Source organism: Epinephelus moara, chromosome 10, assembly GCF_006386435.1.
Source record: "Epinephelus moara isolate mb chromosome 10, YSFRI_EMoa_1.0, whole genome shotgun sequence".
In the NCBI taxonomy this organism is placed as follows: domain Eukaryota; kingdom Metazoa; phylum Chordata; class Actinopteri; order Perciformes; family Serranidae; genus Epinephelus; species Epinephelus moara.
The window spans coordinates 35064455-35089787 of NC_065515.1; the positions used below are offsets into that span (position 1 = coordinate 35064455).

A 25333-nucleotide genomic window follows, 5' to 3' on the forward strand; every position below is an offset into this window, starting at 1 on the left:
TATAAAACAAGTTAAACAAAGCTGTGGACGGAGGGTAGCCTACACCAATAGTAGCGAAACGTTCATAGTTCGCATCTAAGTTTAACATAATGTTGAAAGTTGAAAAAATATATATGAACAAGTTATGGCATGAGATGTATAATGCTTCATAAACAGCGGTAACTTAGATGGTGATCTCCTTCCTTTCTCGGTCATGTTGATTTTTTTCTTTCCTAATCATTTGAGTTTGTGAATGGTGCGTAAATATTGCCGCCGCAATGACTTGTGGGATGGAATTATCTCCTTTCGCTTAGGAAGGTCCGATGTATCCTATGCTAAAGGAGATCTGAAAGGAAACACTGAACCTCCTTTGCTTAGTGTTTAGAGAATTCGAACAGCTCTCATCATGGCGGCCACTAAAATACTTCCAGGTCATTTCACTCAGCTAGGAACCTTCCTAAGCAAAAAAGATTTTCCGACCGCAGCCTATGTGTATATGTTGAAAAGTAAAGTGTATATATATGTGAGAGTGAAAATATATGTATGTAAAAGAAGCGTGAAAATATATGTATTTGAGAGGAGAATGTATGTGTGTGAGAGGGCCAGAATGAATTATGGCTTGTACGGCCTCTCATAGGATTTTGAACTGTATGCGATGTGTGATGGGGAGCCAGTGTAGGTTTTGGAGGACGGGGGTGATGTGGTCTCGGGAGCGGGTGTGGGTGAGCAGGCGGGCAGCGGAGTTCTGGATGTATTGAAGTTTATTGAGGAGTTTGAATGATGAGCCATAGAGGATGCTATTGCAGTAGTCCAGTCTGGATGTGATAAATGCATGGATGAGGGTTTCTGCAGCACAGAAGGTGAGTGAGGGACGGAGACGGGCGATGTTCTTGAGGTGAAGAAGGCAGTCCTGGTGGTGTGATTGTTTTGGTGGTCAAACCTTAGCTGGCTGTTGAAGATGATTCCTAGGTTGTGGCTGAGTGTTGAGGGAGACATAGTGCAGTTATCGAAAGTGAGGCAGAGGTTGTGGATGGCTTTGGTACTTCCATATAAGGTGGTTAAAATAATCTGGCTAATCTGGCCGCAGTGCCTCTTGCCCTGTTAGATATTAACGTAGCAATAAAAAGAATACCCAAATCGTAATAAATTAAATATGTCCTTTGCATTAAGATCAATATTTACCAGTACCAGTAACCAGTACCAGTGACATTTAACATGTCTGAATTAAGCATGGGGGTTACATTGATGATAAAATTATATCTATACAATATATGCACATACATTGATCATCTTAAACTTTAAAACCACTGACAGATGAAGTGAACAACAACATCAATCATCTTGTTATTATGGAATGTTCTGCTGGGAAACTTTAGGTCCTGGTGTAGACTAAGTACCCCCGCCATTGCAACGATACTCCCTGATGGCAGTGATCCCACCAGCAAGACACTGCACCATGCACACCATAAAAACTGCTCAAGAATGGCAGAGTAACATGACAAAGAGCTTAAGGCAACCACCTGGCCTCCAAATTTCCCAGATCCCCATCTGACTGAGCAATTGTGGGACATGCTGGTACCCCAGAGGTACCCCCTTTCCATAGGGGGGCAACCTTGGATTGGACTTGGCTCTGACATGTCATGGACACCGGACCTCTGAGGATGTCCTGTGGTGTCTGACACTGGATTATTGGTGGTGGTTTCTTTGAATTCTGTGGGTTGTAAGAAGGGGTACCAGCACATCCCACGAATGTTTGATCAGGTTGGGGTCTGTGGAATTTCGAGGCCAGAGGCCAGTACTACAAAGCCAGTTCAACTTACCCAGGATATCTTCTCGTTATGTGGTTTGAATAACCCAAACACTGGCCGTCTGGATAACAAGTACTACGAAGCTGGTTATCAACTAGTTCAGTCAGCTCTTTCCTATCCAGCCACGTGCGTGTTCACGTGAAAGGGGCGGGGCTGTTAATTGTGTCATCGTCAGAACCGTGAATGAAGTAGGCTGCTTCAAATGATACATCATGAAATATAAAAAAAGAGACTAAGAGACAGTAAAATGTCAGTGGTGTGGGATGTAATTGATACTCTCTAATCTTAAAATGGAAAATCTAGAAACATCCATTCAAAAATTCACCTGCATCCAAAACTTAAATTACGTGCGGGTATTACTGAGCTCTGGGCCTTTGTGACATTAGTATAGAGTATCTTCTGCTGTTTAGTTGGATGATGATAATACTACTCTGAATATGTCACATAAAATACTTTAAAGTAACACCAGACTGTTTCTGCTGCTGAAGTAAAGGGTGGAAAAGTAGTTAATGACTGATGAGGTCCATCTGACTGAAATGTCACATTTATAATAATGGGAGCCAATTAACAGTGTGTAGATTATTTTACTAATAAAATATTGTCTGTATTATCCTAGTTCTCGTCACACAGGTGTCACAAGTTATTTTGAGCTGCAGTGATGGAATCAGAGTGTAAAAGTAGCAGCACTATCACTGCCAGCTAAAATAAACTTAATAATTTCAAATAGTGCTCAAATCATGTGTTCAGTGTGTAAACGATCTCTGTGTTTGTTAGAAGCTCTGTTTTACAATCAGTGGAAACCAGTGGCGGCTGCTGGTCTTTTTAAACAGGGGAAGCTCACTTTAAGTTTACATCATAAAATTTGTCATATTGTAGCGAGGCTTATAAAAGGAACATTTAATTGAGGCTGTTTTTTCAACCACACTCATGCCATAGAACCACAGCAAAACACACCTTAATGATTTTCAGATGGGTTTAAACACCTGAACTGTGTCTACACCACCAGAGCTGATTTTCTCTCAAAATAAGTTTCCCTGAAATGGGCTGCACCTTAACACTGGCCCGGGTAACAAACAGTGCTATATAGCAACATTCTCTGAACATTTTCAAATATTACTGAAACACACATTTATTTATATATGAATTCTGCCCTCCGCTCCTTTTGCAGAAAATGGTCTGTGACCCTGTCATACCAACTGCACACACACAACACAACTGCAGCTTTGTGATTCAACGAACAAACGAACTAACTAACGACAAACTCAATAACGTAACATTTGTCTTTATTTACAGTGTGTGTTGTGTGTGTACTGTACAAATGGTGAAAATGAGCTATATCGTTTATGGAAATAAGGAACTCTGACAGAAGACTCCACTCACTGATGCCGGTGCTGTCAATCACAAAGGGGTTCCGCCTTTTAGACAGTTCCTCCAATCATGCATACACCGTGTGTCCTCTCCTGCCTACCACTCCATTAGGTCCCAGGGAAGCTGAGCCTCCCTGGAAGTGACGATTTTGTCGCATTTATCCAATGACCGTGTCGCTTTGCTGCATGAAAAAAACCTGCTCAGCGCTGTCTCATAGGAATGCTTGGAAGCTCCGCGTCCACCGTGCTGACACGAGAATGTATGACAGGGAGGTCGCGTTTGAAAACTGGTGATAAACAGCTGACGTTTGAACATCATAGTCATGATGTTAAACACATCCTAGTGCACGTTTAATGCAATGTAAATTCTTATTTTAGTGTAAATTCAATAGTGCATATTTGACCATTTCTTCTATGGTTCAGCCTCCCTTGTTGTCTCAGAGCAATCGCCCCTGGTGGAAACAGAGCCCTGGAACAATGAAGTGATTCTACTGATCTATAACAATATATAGGCTCCTCTTTTTTACCTGTCGCTCCGGACTTTCTTTCATGGATACTTTTTTCCTCAGTGATCTGACTGGTCAGATTTCGGGATGTTGACAGGTTGTGATTTCATACCCTGAGGTTAACCTGCTCTGGAGTAGGTTAGCTGTCGAGCTCAAGTTACCACAGTGATTTATTCCAGTAAAAAAAAAGAACGAGCTTCATAGTACTGAAAACCCAGAGTTAACCCTGAAGTTACCCTGCTAACTCCAAATCCTGCTTTGTAATACAGTCCTCAGCTTGATGCCTTGGGCTCTTTGTTACGTTCCTTGGACCATTCTTGCAGTTTCTGTGGTGTGGCATGGTGCATTGTCCTGTTGGGGGGCACTGCCAGTGAGGACTGCCATTTTAATGTACACCCAATGTATGTGGTCCGCAACAGTGTTTTTGTGGGTGGTGCGTGTCAAGTGGCATCCACATGAATGCCAGTGCCAAAAATTTGTCAGCAGAACATTGCATATATATATATATATATATATATATATATACGTATATATATATATACGTATATATATGTATATGCATGTATCCATCAACAGAAAATCAGTAGGCAACTACTCTGATAATGGATTAGTTGTTTTTATTTGTCACACAAATATCAACACATTCTCGCTCCAGCCTTGTTACATATTGATGTTTGGTCATGGACTTTCTACATCGACATATGACGTGCAAGGTACCCAGGGTGCCTTAGTTGTTGACATTCTTGGGTGCCGTGTCAACTTCTGCCTGTTACATGTCTGTTTTTACAGGAAATGGTCAGTTTGTATAAAGTCTCCTTCAAAAATAAATGTGCTACACCGGTACAACACTGCAAATTGATGTTTTTGTCCTTCTACAACAAATGCACATGGTTACCTTTTGCCAACACACGCACGTGGCTGAGTTTAGGAAAAACAGAGCAGGGTTTGGATTTACAGTCTATGGGAGCTAAATACCTGCCTCCTAGGTGTAAGTCGGTGGTTGTTGGACCCATCCACCATCCCTTACGCCTGCCCCTACTTGGACTTCCACTACCTTAAGTTTTGTTGTTGTCCTGCCGCGTGTCCCCTCGATGCCACCAGGCGCTGTTGAACAATAAAGGTGACCGACTGCGTATCATGCCGACTTGAAAGGACGTTGTTTTTTTGCTGATGCCGGAAGTCACAGACCAAGTGCCAGTTTTTGATGACTTCGGAGTGAGACAGGGTTGCAAACACATTCAAACATTTGATTGTTTCCGATTCTAAAATCTGAGAGTTTGCTACTTCTCCTTGTTTTAACATTAAAGCAAATTGAATATCTTTTGGTTTTGGACTGCTAGTCAGAGAAAACAAGATATCACCTTGTACTCTGAGAAATTGTGACGAGCATTTCTTTTTTTTTTCTTTTTTTTTTACTGTTTTCCAATGTTTTATAGACGGAGCAATGAATTGATGAATATAGGGGGACTTAAATGATATAAAATAGCATTTCCTTAACATTTTCAGACTCCCATAATGTGACTGGCTAGTGACTTTACTTTGACCTTCTCTGCCTTGTTACTCACAGATCTTTTAGACTCTACACCACTAGTTTTTTGACACAGACTTTAGCTTAAAAACTTATCTCCAAGCCCAAGAAGAGATACCCCAGTGATGTCACATGAGCTGTTGTCTCAGACTACGTTAGTGGAACCTATATTAACTCAGTGACTTTTTGCACTTTATGTTTTCACTGTGCTCTTATGATCTGAATGTTAACTGAGGAGTGACTACTTCTGTGAAGTCTTTTTTTTCTGTATTTCTTTCCCGACTGTTATTTATGGTATAAAGACGCAGATCTGTTGTACTTTATTTATTTTACTGTGCACTCATGATCTGATAAGTAAGGGACAGTGACCGAATGTCTTTGTACACTCTGTATATTTCTATTGTATATTTACAATTGTCTCTTAAACGAGGGACAGTTACTCAGAGTGTCTCTATGCACTTTGTTTACTCTACTTGGCACTCATGATCTGATTGTTAATTGAGGGACAGCTACTCAGCGACTTTTTTGTACTTTATTCTTCTTACTATGCACTTGTGATCTGATTGTTAATTGAGGGACAGTTACTCAGTGACTTTATGCAATTTTTATCCTGTGCATTTCTGATCTAATTGTTAATTGAGAATTTGGTACTTACTCTGCCCCCTTATACACATATTTTTTACTGTTTACTGTGTCTTTCTTTATGTACACTTGTGATCTGATTGTTAATTGAGGGACAGTTACTCAGTGACTTTATGCAAGTCTTTTCCTGTACATTTATGATCTGATTGTTAATTGAGATTTTGGGACTTACTCTGCCCCCTCGTGCACACAGTTTTTACTGTTGTTCACAGTGCCTTTTTGTATGAACAGAGTATATTATGCATATGTATATCTGTTTTCGGTGCATCTACTGCTATTAGTTGTGACATACTTTCGTCAGATTGTTTTTTGTTTATTCTCTGCCTGTGAGTTGGTACTACATTTTATGGCGGAAGTGTTAAATATTTTTTTTCACACACCTGTTTCGAGTGTACTTAAACGGCACTTCTGTAACCATAGTTACACACTGAAGAAGACTTTCTGTCGAAACGTCTGTTGTGTACTGGTACTGCCATCCAAGCTGGTCGATTAAACTTACTAAAAGGACATTTGAGAGTGCTGGTGTTTTCCACCTTTTCACTGTTTTTGGCCGTGCACCTCACGAGTGTATTTAGTTTGAGAGTGCTTGCTTGTTCCTATGTGATCTCAGACTTGACAAAGACAAACTCTATAAACTTGTAGATGTAAGTCCCCCACCGAGTATCTAACTGAATACATTCCATGCCATTTTATCCTTAAATCAAACAGACACAACTACATGTACTGTACATATCCCTGTTTTAGTGATTGTTAAACATACATTAGTGTGGAGTTATTTGAAACACAAAAATGATGATAGAAGAAACTCAGATGGCTTGTCTTTGATTTCTGACTGTGATGCAGCTCTTGGTATTCCATTATATAATCTCAATTGAGAAATTCTTAATGCAAATAGTCTCCAATCCAGACATTCAATAGCTCCATGACTACTGGTGCATCCCTGGGATCAGTAACCTCATTGACTGCCTTTTAGTAAAAAGAGCTCTGCAGTTCTTTTCCTCATAAATCCAACCTCAGACTCCTGTCAGTGTATGAACTTTATGTGATCTCGTGGGTTGAATAAATCCAATCAGTTTTCCGTTGGATTACACACACACACACACAGACGGCTAAATTCCTGCAGAAATGCATTGATTCTGACTGCACAGTATATTGATTATATGATACAGAGTATGGTATGGTAGTCTATAATTCATACTCATCACCCATAGGTGTCGATTACACTAGGGTGAGCCGAGGTTTAGAATCTCTGTTTCTCTGATTGTGTCAGGGTGGAAATGATTAGCTGAGATGTTCTGCTGACTTGCCAGTTAATTTATGGCTTATTTTGCTCTCTGCTTTCTTTTTCTTGTTCACTGTCTTATCATCCTCCTCCTCCCCCTCTTTCCCAGGGTTATTTTGCAGAGCTGGATAACTCAGAGCTCAGCCATCTCATCCCCCCATCCCTGGAGAACAAAAGGGATGTGCTGTTTGGCAACCTGCCAGAGATATATGAATTTCACAATAGGTAGGTGGAATGCATTTCATACATCATTCTGCTATAATATATATTGAAAACACTACTATATGTAATAAACAAGACTTACCACAGGATAAAATGGTCAGAATCAGGTGAAAAAAAAAAAATATATATATATATATATATATATGTGTGTGTGTGTGTGTATATATATATTATACAGCATTTTGTACAGCTGAGAAAGCTATGCATTTGGCAATGAAGCATTTAAAAAAGTATTAACTTTTCCAAAAAACTATCCTTTCTTGTCATCATTATGTCATGTATTTTGCACAAACTTCTTGCTTAGGTATGCAGTCTGGAAATAAATTGATTACTAAAGGGGTCTCCCACACAGACCTACAGGGGCCCAAGGGGTCAGGGGTACCTTGAGCCAGAGCTTCTGAAATGACTGTCAACATTTCTTGTAAAGACACATCTCAGTTAGAAGAAGGGGTGACATTTTTTGTATGTTTGTTGTTTGCTTAGCTCCTGATCAGTCTTTTGATATTGAGTATCTAGCAACCAAATCTAAACCAACATTTTTTTTTCTTCATTAGAATACTGAAAAAATATCAAAGCCATTTAAATGAGAACAGCACTTTAGCATTGCTTGAGGAAACAGAAGCTGCATCTCAAGCTTTCCTGGAACGTTTTGTACAGTGTGCTGTACTATGCAGTCTAATATCTGTGCAAACGAGTGTCGGTGAAGATCTGCTGTGACAGCAGTCAGAAAGCTTGTCTTTATCCTCAGTGTCAACTCAATACAAAGTTCAGCTGCAGTTCAACAGCAGCACCTGAGCCTTGTTGGTAGTCGTTTAGTGTCATTTTCAGTGACATTTAGCAGGTGAGGCAGAACTCTCTGGAGCTGCTGTTGAATAAAAAATTGCAACCGAACTTTACTAATTTCCTCAACTTCAGTATCTATTTAAGTCTAGGAGTCTTTTACTTATGTCAGAAAAGTGGGGGCCTTTACATGTCTGTGCCTAGGGGCCAGTTCTCTCATAGTTCATCCATGGTTCTGAGCACAGTCTAATTTTACATCAGAAGCCACTTTGGAGAAATATACTTGTACGAAGTATGACAGTGTGCAGTGGCAGCAAAACTTTGGTGAAGTATCTGACAGCTTGAAAAGAATTGTTTACTAATTTCCTCCATAAACTGGACGATGTTAGTTTGTGTAGGTGTAAGTGACAATTCAAATAACATCACAAGTAGCAATGTTCAATTAACATACCTTGAACAGTGTCAAAAACTGTAAGTTCCACAAAGGAAGAGTTTGTGGCAAATCCTCTGGAAAAGCTTTCAAATTCCCACTAGAATCTGAATTTAGCAACGTGAACACCAAGCAGGCATTTCAGAAGCTAAAGACCCTTACTGGATGCAAACCCAAACCCAACCTTAATGCAATAATTGACCAAGAATCCTTTGTAAAAGAACCGAATTCATTCTATGTCCGCTTTGATACCCAGGACTCCTCAACTGTATGTGAATAATGTCTGAGAGCTCTCCCCCAAGGAGGGGGTATGGTGCCAGCTTAGCCAATGTAAACGAGGTAAGGCCACGGGGCCTGACAGCATCCCAGTAAGAGTGCTGAAGAACTTTCACAGAACTTTCATCAATTTTTCACTCACTCCTCTGCAAATCTTACCAGACTGCCACAATTCCTACCCCCTGGAAAACTGCTATCATAATCTCTGCACCCAAAAAACCTTGGCCCACAGAACTCAACCACTATCGCCCCACCACCCTCATATCTATAATATTAAAGTGCCTGAAGAAGCTGCTGCTAAACATCATCCTGCCAGTTGTCACCCCACAACTGGACCCCCTCCAAATTGCCTATGAAGCTAAGAGGGACACGGAGAATGTTGTGGCCTGCCCGCTGCACTTCCACCTCCAGCACCTTGATTCTCCAGGCACCTTCATCAGGATCCTCTTCATGGACTTCAGCTCTGCTTTTAACACCATCAAAAGGCACCTGATGATCTGGAAGCTAGACCATCATAATATCCCCCCCTGTCTTATCCACCTTATGCACAATTTCCCTAAGAGACAGACTGCAAGCTGTGCAGGTGGGCACAACTACGTCACCAGCACTCACCACTAACACTGGAGCACCACAGGGTTGTGTGTTGAGTCCATGTCTATACACACTTTGTACCAATGAATGGACTGGTGCAACCATTGCACCATTCCATCACCTACCATTACTTACCTCAAATGACCAAGAAGCACAGCCATTCTTGCTCACAGACAACAACTCTGCCCTGGATTATCACAAGACAGTTACCAACTTCACCTAGTTGTGCGAGGTAAGCCGTCTTCAGCTCAGTGTCAGCAAAACAAAGGAAATAATACTTGTTTCCCTCTCACCCCACATCCCATTCTCATCAATAACCAAACAGTTGAAATAACTTACAGTTTCACATACCTCTGAGCAGTGTTAATTTTGTTGATCAAAACTATGAAATTTTTTTTTTTGTCAACAACTTTTTTCCATGACAAAAATGAGCCGATGATGACCTAAAAAAAAAAAAAAAAATCCCGATCTATGCTTTATTTTTGTTGACCAGACAAAAATGTTAGTGGTGGACTATAAAACATTGAATGCCAAGAACAGCCGTGCTTGTAATTATCTTCAAATGCCACGAGTGAGAACTCGTGATGGTTTCGGTGGAGTAGGTCATGCGTCGAACAAGCTCTCCTGAAAATTGTATTTAATTAAATGCTAAAACCCACGTAATATCCTTTCAAACTGACATTTAAGTCTCCAAGTACTTTCTATTACATGGCTGCGTCAAGTAAAGGTTCAGGGCAACGTGAAAAGATGCAAACTAGACTCGACAAAGCCAAGCGGCCTCAGGAACTTCCCAGTGAGGAAGATGGCTGCGACGTGGAGGACAACGCAGACAGCGAGAGATCCGACTGTCCTCTCTGGGCTAAGGAAATCATAAACAGTCTGGCAGACGTGCAGAAAACCGTCAGAGAGACCCTGCCAGTAATTCAACAGACAACAGCCAAAATTGAGGCAGATTTAGTAAGATATCTAGTAAAGCCGAACAAGTAATGACACTGCACCTAGATGAAATATGTTAAGAAAAAGTAAAGATGTTGGTTAATTTCAGATATTTTAGCAAGTTCTCTAGAAACGGTTGTGATTCTTCCAGTTGTAGAGCTGTCAAATAGTGTCGTAAAAAAGTAAATCTACTGAATACATCACATAACTAGTAAAGCCAGACTATCATGTTATTATTATTATTATTATTGGTGGGAAATTATAACAGAGGAATATATTTGCCGTTTTAATATCAAGAACACTTTTGTGTTTTTGTGTGTACAGTACATTGTTGAATCAGGGAATCCATGTGTCCACCACGACAAAGGATCCTAATTGACTAATTACATTAGCATTAGTGACGACTAGAGCTAAAAATGCTTAACGGAGATTGTTACAGTGTGTTACAGGGCACACAAGAGAGGACTCATGATTTATTATTATTATTTTTTAATTTCTATACCACAAAAGACTCTTCACTTGACATCACTGTCTCCATTGTCTGTCGTTTACAAACCTGGCAACCTGTAGAATTGAAGAGTGGAGCGAGAGCGGGCCAGTGTGAGTGCGACACCTACTGACCGGGAAGTATGAATCCTATATCTATCACCTTTAACAGCGAGATCGATAAGTCAGAATTTACAATGAACCTGGGTACAAATCCTAGTTGTCTCAGAATAGTTATTTGTGGTGTCAAAGTTTTTGAGAGCAGAGAGATGTTGGGCTTTTCAAATGATAATCGGTAAGTATTTGTTCATAAATCACCCCTTAAACCTGTCAAACACTGTTGGAGAAATGACAGTTTGTAAGTGTGCAAAACATTTTTTGTCAAAAAAATTATTTGTCAAAAAAGTGAAATTTTTCACCTTGATTCTAATTTCTGATACATGAATTAGCCTAACTGGATTAGTTTAAAGATAGAGAACATATTGAAACCATAATGACTAAAAGTTGACTAAAATGTTTTGAATTTTCGTCAAATTAAACTATCAAGGATAAAAATGACTAAAATGTGACTAAGACTAAAAAGCATTTTTGTCTCAGCCAGCACACTCATGACATCGTAGGAGGAGCCACCAAAGACTGTCAGCCATCCGCAAGCTTAAAAGACTCTATGTTCCTCCCCATTTCCTCCCATTGTGGTACCAGAGCATTATTCAGCTCAGCCTATACTGTACTGTTCCATCTGCTTCTTTCACATATTATCAGTCACCAGTGTTGTGCTAGTTACTGAAAAACAATATAAGGCAATATAAGAACCATGATGCTGGGACATATCACAGCTGTCCAAAACATGTGGTTTGTGCCAGGCGGACATGATTGCCGAGTGTCCCCCTCAATGTATATGGTGACTACTGCCCTGTCACGAATGCATAATTAGGCTACAGTTGTCTGGGTGCGCAAAGGTGAAGTGCGCTGGTCTTGTCATACAAAGTTTGATGGAGTGTCAACTGGACAATATGGAGATATTTGCATCTTGAAAGCCGGACTACAAATGTGGATAGACAGCGAGAAACACACACAAGCCTAAGACGTGGTAAGATACATATTCCTCACTATATGAAGTGACTGATAACAAGATCTGTATAATGGATTGTAAAGAAATTTGTCAGGTTTTTATTTTGTAGACAATTGATCTGTATTTATAGCATGATGGGATGACAGCACAGTGATGTGTGTGGTATCACTGGAAAGCTCTGATCCTGCGCTTTCATGTGATATGTGTGGCATTTCTGTGCGACCAAGCATTTGTGAGTACTAATCCATTCAAGAGTAACGTTAATGTGTGTGCAAAGCTGTGTTGAAGCTTTGTTATACATAATTTTAGTGTAACTTTATCATTTTTTTTCGCTATGAAAACATTGGACCATGGGGAGAAAATCCATAGAGAAGAACAGGTATGAATTTGGATGCACGATGCGTCGTTCGGGCCCATAGGGTTAAAATAGCAAGCTAACGTTACCTAGCTAACGTTTGCTAACGTTTGCTAACGTTTCATATGTTTCATTCATTCATTCATTGCAACATTATTTCATGCAAGTACAGCCAGCCACTGCCTCTTGTTAGAAGAATTACAAGAAGCAAGCAAGAAGCCCAAACTGAAATGATTTTAGTTTATTCAGTTACCTGGCTCGATCGCTGACTGCTGTCCATACCTGCTTCAGACAGTCTGAGTGGCAGCCTGACAGGTGCTCAAGTCACCCCACTAAACACAGCGTGTGTGTGAGTGCGTCGATCAAATAAGAGTACCAGAATTTTCTTTTTTAAATAATTGTTATTATGGAGAAGAGAGAGCTACTCAATCACCTTCCATCGGTCCTCTCACGTACTTTCACATCACAAATGAAATGGTTTATTTTTATTTTCATTTTATACATTCATTTAGGTCGGAAAAAAATACAGAGGTCATGACCTCGGTGTCCTCAATGGTAGTTACAGCCTTGCGTGCATCCCAGGCAAATTGCAGACTCCCTGAGGGCCTGGACCAAAGAGTTGTTCCTCCTTTCCCCTCCATCCTTTATCTTCATCCATTTTCTTTCTTCTTACACTTCCTTTCCTCTCTCTTGCTTCCTGTTTTGCCTCTTTTCTCAACCCCTCTGTGTTTTTCTCTCCTTGTCTACTTGTTAGCACTTCCTCTCATCTCTGTGTACAGTAACTAGTAAAAGTGTGAGATGGAGCCGACAGTAGGCTGCTTGGGATATTTTCTTTAAGCTCCTTGGTTTTGCATTTCAAAAACTAAGGGGCCAAGACCCAAATTATTGTAGGCCCATTGCTTTTAAAGAGTATTCCAGGGATTTAGTATTACACTTGCATAAAGTCTTGATACCTAAAATAGAAATTTTGTCACTAGAACAAGTTCCAGGAACATTTTCCGATCAGTAGTATCTTTTTCTTAGATCCTCCCTGAGTGGTGTACAACCACATCTGTCAAACTCCACACCCTGTTTATACTGTGCTCTCCAGATCCAAACTTAGATTACCCTGATGACATCATAAGGGTAATTTGACTTGTCAAAGCTACTTCAGAGTCACAGTAGACACTGTCTGTTTTCACAGACTGGGTAGTCAGCACTTCATTTTAATAGGGGAAGGTGTTTTCATGTGGCAGTCATATTTAATTTGGCAAGATGTTTATATTAACAATGGCATGCTGAATTGGTGTCTGGAGCAACTGAGACATCAGTACTATCTGATAATCAGAAAAGTACAGTTAGAGGCATACTTACCCAAAAAGATCCAGATGATTGGGGCGCCCACTAGCTCACCTGCAGAGCAAGTTCCCATGTACAAAGGCTTTGTCCTTGCCACAGCAGCCATGGGTTCAATTCCAACTTTGCTGCATGTCATCTCCCTCTCTCTCTACTCATTTCACACAAGACTTTCCTAGCTAATAAAGGTAATAATGCAAAGAATAATCTAAATATCCAGATGAATGACTGACAGCTGTGTTGAAGGAATGTCCAAGTTACTGAAGCAAAAAAACAACAACACGTTAGTAATTTGGCTTCCAGCTCGCCAAAGGAAAGTAACAGCGTGTGTTCTGTTCTCTTTCTGTTTGTTCTTAAATTACCTGCAGGACATTTCTGAGGGAGCTGGAGGACTGTGTAGAGAAACCAGAACTGGTGGGAACCTGTTTTCTGAAAAGGGTGAGTAGTTTAGAAACAGTGATGGAAAGTCCATTTCAACAAATTACAGTTTTGGGTGCTTGTGTTTTACATGAGTGTCTATATTTTTATAATTTAAACTGTCACCCAGAGTTACATATTTTCCTGATAATGGATACTTTCTCAGTACTTTTAGCACTTAACGTACTCATATTACTTATGTACTTTGTAAAGCACTATTTTATTGTGCAATATTACTACTTTTTCAAGTAAAATCATTGTAGGTTTAACATGGATTGGCTCTACGAAAAAATAGCTAACTGCTAGCTTGTCAGAGAAGACACTTTTTGCTTCCTGTGTGTGTTATCCAGAGGGGATGGAACCTAGCCTGGTGTTGCCAGACCCAATTCGCAAAACGCGAATGGGTCTACTGTGGACATGGAGTGTACATTTCCTCTATTCCCAAGGGGCGGTATCAACAGCTGTCACTCAAAGTGCCCCTTCACGCAATTGGAAAGACGGAAAACCAATCAGAGTAAACGAAACGTGTGACGTAGACTAGCACAACACAACTGTAAACAGACCAGCAAGCTGCAGTGGAGATGAGCTGTGATGATGTCTGGGAAAGAGTGTTGCCGTCTTTGCAGATTTCCTCCTCACTGTGGACTCTGAGTTGCATGGCTGTGATTCCCAGCTTGGTCGCTTCCCTGACCTGCTCCTCCATGAGAGCAGCTAGCAGAGAAACAACAATAGCCACTGGGTTTTCACTGAGTCCCATCTTTTTCCCAATCAACGGAGCCAGTTGGTAAATTAAACTTTTACCAAACCCCGTAGGAAGGACGGCAAACACATCCTTCTTTTCAATAAAAGCTTTCAGTGCAGCCATTTTTGGGGGTCCCAACCCCAATTTGCCAAAGCTTCATGGGGGGTTATGAGGCTTTTTTGATTGTAAGGAATGTACAAAAACTGTATTAAAAATAAAATATATATATATATCTATATATATATATATATATAGATATATATATTAGAAGTAGTAAATGCTATATGTCTCATTCATTACTTTGAAGAAAACTAAATGAATTTATTATTTTAAAAGTTTAGATTATTATTCAAGATATAAACTTAAAAAGCCTCTCACACGATGAGGGCAGAGTGAAGACCTGAGCACAAGCTATATTCACAGAGCCTTCAAGTCAAGTCAAGTCAAAATTTATTTATATAGCATATTTAAAAACAACCTCGGTTGACCAAAGTGCTGTACAGTTCATCCAAAGAATGAATGAATAGCAAAAAACACAAAAATTATCAATAAGATCAACAATAGGTTTAGACAATAAAACATCAACACTAGAGTACAGGTAAAATACAAATAAAAGCTGTAAAAGACATGTCTGTCTCAACTAGAGGTGAAAGCAAGCGAAAAGAGGTAGGTTTTTAAAAGAGATTTAAAGTGTTCCAAAGTTCGGGCTGCCCTTATATGGAATGGTAAAGTATTCCATAAATTTGGCGCCACAACGGAAAAGGCTCTGTCACCTTTGCTTTTAAGTTTAGTTCTGGGACAGGCCAGCAGCAGCTGGTTGCTTGATCTCAGTGCTCTGGCTGTCGTGTGAAGCTGAACAAACTCAGATAGATAGGATGGAGCTATGCCATTCAGGCTTTTAAAAACAAATAATAAAATTTTAAACTGAACTCTAAACTGGACAGGGAGCCAGTGCAAAGAGGCCAGTATCGGGGTGATATGATCATGTCTTTTCTTTCCTGTCAGCAGTCTGGCTGCTGCATTCTGGACAGCCTGCAGGCGTTTCAGTGACTGCTGGTCCAATCCAGCATAAAGAGAATTACAATAATCCAGATGACAGGTAATGAAAGCGTGAATTGCCCTCTTAAAATCAAGTGGAGGGAGGTAGGGCTTTGCCTTACTAAGTAGCCTTAATTGAAAGAAGCTTGATTTGACTACTGAACTAATCTGTTTTTTAAATTTAAAAGCATAGTCAAAAATTACTCCTAGGTTCCTTGCAGCAGGGTGACAGTAGGAAGCTAATGGGCCAATGGCACTGTCATAGCCATCTAAAAGGTCAGATTGGCCAAATAAAATAATTTCAGTTTTGGATTTGTTTAGGTTCAAGAAATTTGAAGCCATCTATGTGTGAACATCATTGAGACAGTTCAGCAGAGCTTGAATGGAGGCAGAGCTGTTTTTTTGAAGAGGAAGGTAGATCTGTAAGTCATCTGCAAAGCAATGAAATGTTATGTTGTACTTTCTAAATATAGCACCCAGGGGCAGCATATAAATGGAGAAGAGAATGGGGCCCAAGATGGAACCTTGAGGCACCCCGCAATTGAGTGAGGATGCAGCAGATCTATACTGGCCCATGTGAACAGAGAAACTCCTTTCTGATAAATAGGATTCAAACCATTTGAGCGCTGTACCTTTAAAACCTACACACAGGTCAAGACGTGATAAAAGAATCTTATGATCTACTGTGTCGAAAGCTGCGGTCAAGTCTAAGAGCACCAGAACAGCAGTGTTACCAGAATCAACAATTAAAAGCAGATCATTAAAGACTCTTAGAAGGGCTGTTTCTGTGCTATGGCGTGCTTTAAAGCCCGACTGGAACTTTTCAGAAATGCCATTTAAGTCCAGATGCGACTGCAGTTGTTCATACACTACCTTTTCTAAGACTTTGGACAAAAAAGGGAGCTTAGAAATAGGTCTGTAGTTCGACAAAACTGAAGGGTTAAGATTATTCTTCTTGATGAGGGGCTGCACCACAGCATGTTTGAAAGCAGCGGGGACACAGCCAGACATCAAGGAAGAATTTATAAGGTCGACAATACAAGGCCCCAGCGTGATAAAAACATCCTTGAAGAAACGGGGTGGAATGCTCTCTCTGCTTAAAAGTTTCATCCTGCATCAGAAAAGTACACAGTTAAAACAACCAAAGAGTTACTAGAACAATGGCCAGGTGTCAGGGAGAATAAGCCTATTAAGTATATATGATATAAGAATCTAAAATAAACATAATACAGGCAGCATATTGTATAAAAAGTTCCAAAAAAAAAAATCAGGGAAATTCATCTCTGATGCAGCATTTACAGGAAATAATCTGAAAAAAAATTCATCTAAATTATTAAACACAAATTGTGTTAACTATTTGAATATTGCAGTTTATCAGTTGTTCTGCACTGTGATTGTTATGCATTGAATGCAATATGAAATATCTGTAAAATGTCACTTAGTCAGGGTCCGTCAGTTTACTTAATGACACAAAAGGGGTCCCTTAAGGAAAAAGGTTGGGAACTACTGAATCAAAAATTGATTCAAGAAATCAGTGCAAAAAATTTAATCACAAGATCAAATCCTGAGTGAACTTTTTTTTTCTTCATTTATTCATTAAATCTTGAGAGCAACTTTATTCTTGCTGTCAGCTCTCACTTTTCCAGTCAAACCCAATTTATGTAATTCCAAGACTCCTATACCGTCGCCAAAATTTAGCGTAAGTTTGGAGAATTATTTGGCCCCTTTTTCCAAAAAGATAGCATGTCATGGTCAGTACCAATAAATGCCTTAGGTCCTTGAGTTTCATATGATACCTGTGTCCTCTCTGTAGCTGTAAGGTTTTGTTTGGTAACAATAGTCTGTCTCACTTCTCACCTTCAGCTTCGCCTGTCATATCTGGTGCTTCTTCACTTTTTTATTGTTAGACATTTAGCTATGGCCTCTTTGCTCCTCACTTCGCTCCTTACTCTGACCTTTTCTTTAGGAGCTCCTGATTTTTTGTTTGGCACTTTGACTTGGCTAGTCAGGCTGCAGTCTTTTGCACATGTTTACATTGGCGGCGCACTTGAGTTCTACACATCACACATCTGACCCATGTCGGATGGACTGCGCCGTTTAATAATACCTGCGCAGGGATGGAGTATCAGATGGCATGTTGAAATGTGTTTTATTGTAAAAAAATATGTCTATTTATCATATTTTTTGACAAAAAAAAAAGCTAGTGACCATAATCCAGGCAGGGTTACAGTTGGCGCCGCAAAGAGGCACTTTGTGAAATTTTGTAAATGTGTTCTTTGTTGTGTTAGTGTATACCGTTTGTCTCATGATAGTGGCCTCCTTTAATCAAAGGTAGAGAATGAGGAGATGAGGTCAATCAGTCAGTGATGTGCAAAACTGACAGACTTCATATTCCAGCAACAGCTAAAAATGATCAGAAACTGACAGCAGATGATTTAAGGCCTTTCTTCACTTTGACCTGTCTTTGTGTTATCAGAAAGAAGAGCTTCAGGTGTATGAGAAGTACTGTCAGAATAAACCCCGCTCTGAAGTCCTTTGGAGACAGTGTGGAGACAGCCTCTTCTTTCAGGTAACACACACACACACACACACACACACACACACACACACACACACACACACACACAAATGTGAGGAGGCAACAATAACTTATAGCTGCATCATCTGCCTTTCCTTGTTCCATATACAGTAGCAATTAACTGTAACATAACTGTCTGAATTTAGTGATTCAGATATGGTCTTCTTAAAGAATGGTTGGGATGGAGGTCATAAGGAAGTTCAGCCATGTAACACTTTTGGTGCTGTTTATAATATCAGACTTCAAAAACTGATCTGTTGGTCCATACACCAGGATGATACTGTTCAACCTGACGCTAGAATCTAAATCTCCTAACAGCAGCATCTACATTGTTGCATGTTCCAATTTGTGACTTAAAGCTTAGATACTTTTTATAAAAAATAACTTTGTCACATTTGCTGAAACTGTCATTACATCCACACATTACATAAGACAGAGAGTCTGTGAAAAAAACCATGTTCCTTCTTCTTCTCATAGTACTTCTAAGGGCATTTGCAAATCTTCCACGGCTGAAGGAAAACAACCGGGCAGAACAGAGGAGTCTCTAAAGCGGCTGTCAATCATGTCAATTATTGCTGTGGTGAACTGCAGTCAGACTGTCAAACTAGACAGCGCTGATTAAATATGAATCAAAACTCTGTTACTGCACTGCCTGTTTCTTATCTCAAATGTTTTCAGAACCATATTTAAGTGTACTGTTTAGCTGTAAAATGAGAGCTCACTCCTGCCAGTGGGCGGTGTTTTGTTTTGATTCAATTGTGTTCAACATGGCAGCCAGGTCACAAACTCTCTCATGTTACAGCAGTACACTAAAATATGTTTCTGAAAACATTTGTGGTGAGAAAAAGGCAATGCAGTAACAGAGTCGTGATTTATATTACACCCATCCTTGAGACTGTTGTGGGGTTTTTTTGTGGGGTTTTTTTTTTCAGTTTTTAATTTTCACTCTTCAATTAGGTTGGGAAATCAATTTTAAAAGATCAAAGTCTTGACTATTAAACCTTGTGATAAGCCATCCTCCCAGTGACTGTATTTTTTCAGTCATGATGGATGTCAGAGGTTAGATCTGACGGAGTTGACGTCTTATGGAGTTGACAGAAAGTTCTATAGGCCTATCTATTAATTTCACTGCATTCGTATTGAAGAATTATTTTAGTTTTCAAAGTTGCTAAGGGTTTTCCTAATGCTAATCAAAATATTAATTTTCAAACCATAATTTTGATTTAGTTCGATTTAAGAAGGGCGATGGAGTTGACCTGTTAGAAAAATATTATTTGATGAATGTATCAAAAAAATAGAAAGCTTACCAGTACTTGAACAGCAATTGAAAACCAAGAAGTGAGACTTCCTTGTGATGTAGCTAACCACTTTTATGCCTGATTACATTATGTTTTCGTAAATCTGACAGAGTTTGACTAAAACCTGGGACACATCTTGAAAGGGCCAACATTTTAAAACAAAGATTATTATAGCAGAACATTTTTGCACCAATGTTATCACTATGTTGGTTTTCGATTTTGAAGGCTTTTAACACATTTTTTAATTGTTTGAAGTTGTACATTTTTGTCTGGGACAAGGCTATTTTCTGGCACAGGGCAAGTTTAGAAGGTAAAAAATGAAAGCAGATCAAAATATTTTAGAAATGACATTTTTTTCATTTAAATAAATCATTTAAAAAAAATATTTCATAACAACATCATAACTTCATAACAAAAGTAGTGTGTTAATAAGTTATGCTTTTAGGTTTTTTTTTTCCCAGTAGGATAGGAATATTTGTTCTAGTTCTGAAGAATGGATAATTATATCAGTGCTGCCTAGTTTGACAGTTAGACCAAAGTTCAAAAGCTGTGATTGACATGACTGACATCTGCGTTAGAGAGTTCTTATTGGTTGTTTTTGTTTATGTGTGTGGTCGATTCTTACAAATGCTATAAGAAGCACAAGGAGGCAAAGGAACATAATGTTTTATACAGACTATCTGCCCCATGTATTGCTGTGTCGATATGGTGACAGTTTAAGCAAATGTGACAAAATTTTATTTTTATGAATGTTACCAACTACAGCTGTAACCTAATATGACAGGTGTGTTTTGACATGGAAATTTTGCCCACTGCAGCTTTAGGTTAGGTACGTCTGTCAAGTGTCCGTCCTGATGGACACTATTTTGTGTTTGTGACAACAGGAATGCCAGAAGAAACTGGACCACAAACTGTCTCTGGATGCCTACCTGCTGAAGCCTGTCCAGAGGATCACCAAATACCAACTCATGCTCAAGGTAAACACACACACACACACACACACACACACACACACACACACACACACACACACACACACACACACACAAAACTGCCAACTGTATGACACTGAACTCTGAAGTCTGCTTGCTTGTTGTGGTTATGTAGCTTGTTTGATTTGGCTACAAGATCTCATTAAAAATTATCCAAATTATGTTTGACTAATATTTCAGTACATTAATAACAGGGCATTATTTTGTGCAATTATCTGGCTAATTAGTTCAGCCTGCTCTATATAATCCCCCACAGGAGTTCCTAAAATCTCTTTTTGAGCCTGGAGCCACAATGAGGCATTAGGCTTTAACCAAGGGACCCAGACTCACACACATCTACTGCCACACCCCTCATGTTGAAATGCAGAGGTTTAAAAAACAAACTGTAACTAAGGTTTCAGCTTCAAGTTATGATGTACTGAAACTCTAAGAACGTCAATTCCCTCACACCACTCACACTATTTCTGAATAAACAATCTGTGAATATACAAGTTTTAAAAAATATATTAATAATAATTAATAAAAACAGTTTTATGGATTTGCATTTTGATGTTACCACAGTTTATTTAATGCAAATTTTGAAATGTTGTTTGACAGAAGTTTGACTGTATAGTAATCTCCAGGTGATGACCACAAGCTCCCTTAGAGATTCCTTTATGCAGCTAAGCAAAGGATCTGAATGTCTTCTTCTTGACTTTATTTCCTGGTCAGCTTGACCTGCTCCTGCTGGAATTTTCCCACAGTTTAAAGTTATTGGTGCTGACCTTTGACACCATTCCATCTTCATGAACAGAAAAAAAGAAAAAGGACGTAGGAATTTACAAAACTTTGAGTCATAAGGAACCAAAGGTGTCAGTTCTGAAAAATGCTGATATGGCCAGATTAAAACTTAATGAATTACCACACAGTGATTGCTTCATAATCCTGCCAACAATGCCAAATGTGACTTTAAAGCATCTTGCTGCAGGGGTGTAGCATACCACTGCATTGGAAGTATAATATCGGCAGATAACCCAAAACCACAAACACAAGATAAACCCCTTTTCCCAAACCAAAAAACACCTAAACTACTACCAGTGCCACAGCAAACCTTAAATTACAGTATGTCACCACAGCTCAACAGGTGAACCCCCCCTGCAGCAGCTGCTCCTGTGACCGAAGGCCAACACCAGCTGCACTTTGCCCTGCCACTACTCCTGGACTGTTATGACCCAAGGAAGCATGTGCACAAGAATGATCACAGTGCAGGAATAAGGCTGACACACCCAGCTTCACAGTTCAGGTGCTCTCACCTTGACTGGCCAGATTGTGCCTGGGTCTTGGTGTCCTCCGACTACATTTCATTAAAACTTTTCAGATTTACTTATATATATTTTTTTTTTATTTAACCAGGAAGTCCCATTGAGATTGAAAATCTCTTTTACACGAGAGACCTGGCCAAGGTAGCATATTGTAATGTGTCACACCTTCAGCTTTAACCCTTCTTTCACCATAAAAGCTTCCTATGAATGCTTGTCCCCCACAGACAGTTATACGACACAGGTGAGGGTTTATTCAACCTGATAAACCTGTCACTTCAGCCTACCAGTGTCAGTGATTAACTCTGCCTGTCACTCCTGGCTTCTTTCTCCTTGTCTCTTCTCTTCTGCTCCTGTGGGTCAGGGCTGTAACCCTGAGCCCACCCCCACCGCCATAAAAATAGAAACATAATAATTCCTAGAAAAAAATATTGGGGACATGACCTCACTGTCCCCAATATTAACATTAGTCTAGTTGTCTCTTCTTTTCTTCTCTGTGGTATTTTTGTTTCCTCTATGTTTTTTTTTAGCTTTTATCCTGCCTTATTCAATCCTTCCAACCCACTTCGTCCTTCCTGTCTTCCAGGAGATGCTGAAATGCAGTAAGGGGGAGTGGACGGCTGAGTTGGAGGAGGCTTTAACCACAATGCTGGACATCATCAAGTCTGTCAATGACTCCATGCACCAAATAGCCATCACTGGCTTTGAGGTCTGTATTTATAATTCTTTCATGATTATCACCATTCTTATATTATCATCATTATGTACAAAAATTATGATTGAAATCAATGGCTAAAATGTTTTAAAAAGAAATAGTGTAGAAATTGGTTGGTTGGCATTTATCTTTGTCAAGATTTGCATTGTTTTAATGTTGATCAAAAAGAAAAACATGGTATGTACACATGTATAAAAAGAAAAATCAATCAATCATTTATTCGTCACATGGAATTATACAAGGTACAACTCCAGTGAAATATGGTCCCACCAGCAACTTTAACTTGTGCTCTGTAATTTAGTCTTTTTTTTGCATCTTCTTACATTATTGGCTGCTGCTTCATAATTATCCATGCTTCCGGGTGGTTCTGGTAATCCATGGTTTATGGTGGTAGATTGATTTACCTGTCCACACATCGGGACCCTAACAAGACGGCCATATGGTTGGTCTTCTCCAACACAGGCAGCACTGCTCTGCAGCTGCTTCTGAATGGTGTATAGCTGTGATCCACAGCAGGAACAGGACAGCACCTCACATTCTAACCATCACACCAGTCCTTATTCACCAGAAAGCAGACTACTACTCTCCTTCTCTCACCAGAGTCCCCTGCTCTGTCAGATCGGCATATAGAGAAGGAGTCACCTGGTTGAATGCTGCTGTCCAGGATTTAGCCAAGTTTTGGTGAATCCGAGGATCCGAGATATTAAAGTTCCTGATATCCCACTGGAAACTGATGCAGCACAGTGGTCATCCAGTTTATTTTCCAAAGTGTGTACAATGGCCAGACACTAGTTCTGCTGGTGCTCATTCTTCTCCGTCTTTTCCTCGGTGTTCACTGATGTTTACATTTGAAAACCAGTTTACAGACTGGTGAGTTGATTTCCTCATCCCAATGAGTGACTCGCAGCCACGCACCAGCACCATCCAAAGCTAATCACAAAAATCACCACCAAGATTTGCAAAAGTAGACATAAGAGCCTAAATTTAGCACAAACGTAGCACAAATTTAGCAGAGCTGACAAAGAGGTGACTGGAAACGTCAGTGCCCATGACACTACCTTTAAAAAGAAGACTTTTTAGAGAATTTTAATCCAGATACAGTGAATGCTGATAGATATGCTATTGGGCTAATAATGTTTCTGAACAACTTGATGTGATTATTTAAAATAAAAACAAAAACCAAAACAAAAACCAACTAACGCAACTAACTTAAAGCAAAAAGTCATAAAAAAGCTTAGATGCAACTGCATACCTTTGCCTCATTTGGTATTAACATACCTATGAATATGCAAACAAACCCAAACCTCAGCTATTCACCTGCAGCTCAAGCGTTCCTGTTCACCTTCACTCTGCTCATCAAACACACAAATGTCTGCTTGTAAACAGTAAGAGATAACATGGACCTTTGGCTAGACTACATTATCAAACTAATGTGTTGCTAATGTGAGATAAACCTGTTTCCAGATTGTAAACTCTGACAAGTGAAAGTAAAGGTGAAACTTAGCTTGCTAAGTACTGATAGGTAGCCTGTTTTCTTCTTTGATATCCCTCGTTTCACTATAGTGTTATTGCTAATAATATGGAGAGCCCCAGCCCACAAGTTGATGGGATTGGTTCATTAGGTTTGTGCTCCAAAGCCCCGTTCTTGAGACTGTTATTGGCACACTGCAGTTCCAAGGTGAAAATGCTCAACTATGCTGACTTCTTCTTTTGCTCATGATATGTCTTAGTGTGTTCCATGGATATGTGCTGTAAAAATCACTATATGGATGAGTTAACAAGGTTAAAATCTTGGTTTTCATTGGAGGTCTTTAACTGGACAATCAGTTTGGAATTTAGTCATTTAACTCTCATGCACTGTATACATTCTGAATTGATTTCAACTGAATAACATGTGGTCAGGAAGTATATAGTGTAAGCTTTTATCATTTCAAAACAATAGCAGAAAAATAACAAGTTAAATGTTATGATAGCATAGTTAATGCAAGGGAAAATGGATGATGAGCATCAATTTTACCAAAAGAGGTTCCAACAGGTTTTTGTCAAACATATCAAATACCGTAATAATAATAATAATAATAATAATAATAATGATAATAATAATAATAATACAGACAAATACTACTACTAGTAACAATAATAATAACAATAACAATAATGATAATAGTAAATCAAAAGGCAAAGTAAAATTACAGATAAAACAGGGTATACGGTTGATAATTATATAGGATAAGGCATATGGAATGAGACATTCTACAAGTGAAAGTAATGAGTGATCTTTTCCATGCAGTACAATTCCCGTAGTTTTTGTAACCAGAGTGCATGAGTAGGCTGGTCTGGATCCAGCCAGCGAATAGTGATGCATTGGATAGCTGCTGTAAATAGAATCCGAAGAAGGTAGGTATGCGCCCGTTCTTCAATACTGTCTGGTATTACTATGAGTAGTGCTACTATGGGGTCCATGGCCAAGTCAGTATGAAAAACATCATCGATGATTCATACAATGAATTTCCATCTGAACTTCCCTATGTGCTTGATCTGGTGACCACGTGGGCCCCTGAACAGATCTTATTCCAGCTATCTGTGGGAATTGGTTCCAGTAATTGTAGCTCACTTCCCATTTGGATTTAATAAAGTGGAAGTCAGTCTTATCCATTGTA

General features: G+C 39.4%; 1 protein-coding gene across 1 annotated transcript in view; it reads left to right on the top strand.

Annotated features, from left to right (window-relative positions):
- mcf2l2 (MCF.2 cell line derived transforming sequence-like 2) overlaps positions 1-25333 on the top strand; it is a 240879-nt gene that overhangs the window by 149681 nt on the left and 65865 nt on the right. The window contains exons 17-21 of the mRNA XM_050055717.1: positions 7222-7337; positions 13964-14033; positions 18269-18361; positions 20553-20645; positions 22545-22667. Of these exons, the coding sequence (XP_049911674.1) occupies positions 7222-7337; positions 13964-14033; positions 18269-18361; positions 20553-20645; positions 22545-22667 (495 nt within the window). The remainder of the gene's footprint in view (positions 1-7221; positions 7338-13963; positions 14034-18268; positions 18362-20552; positions 20646-22544; positions 22668-25333) is intronic.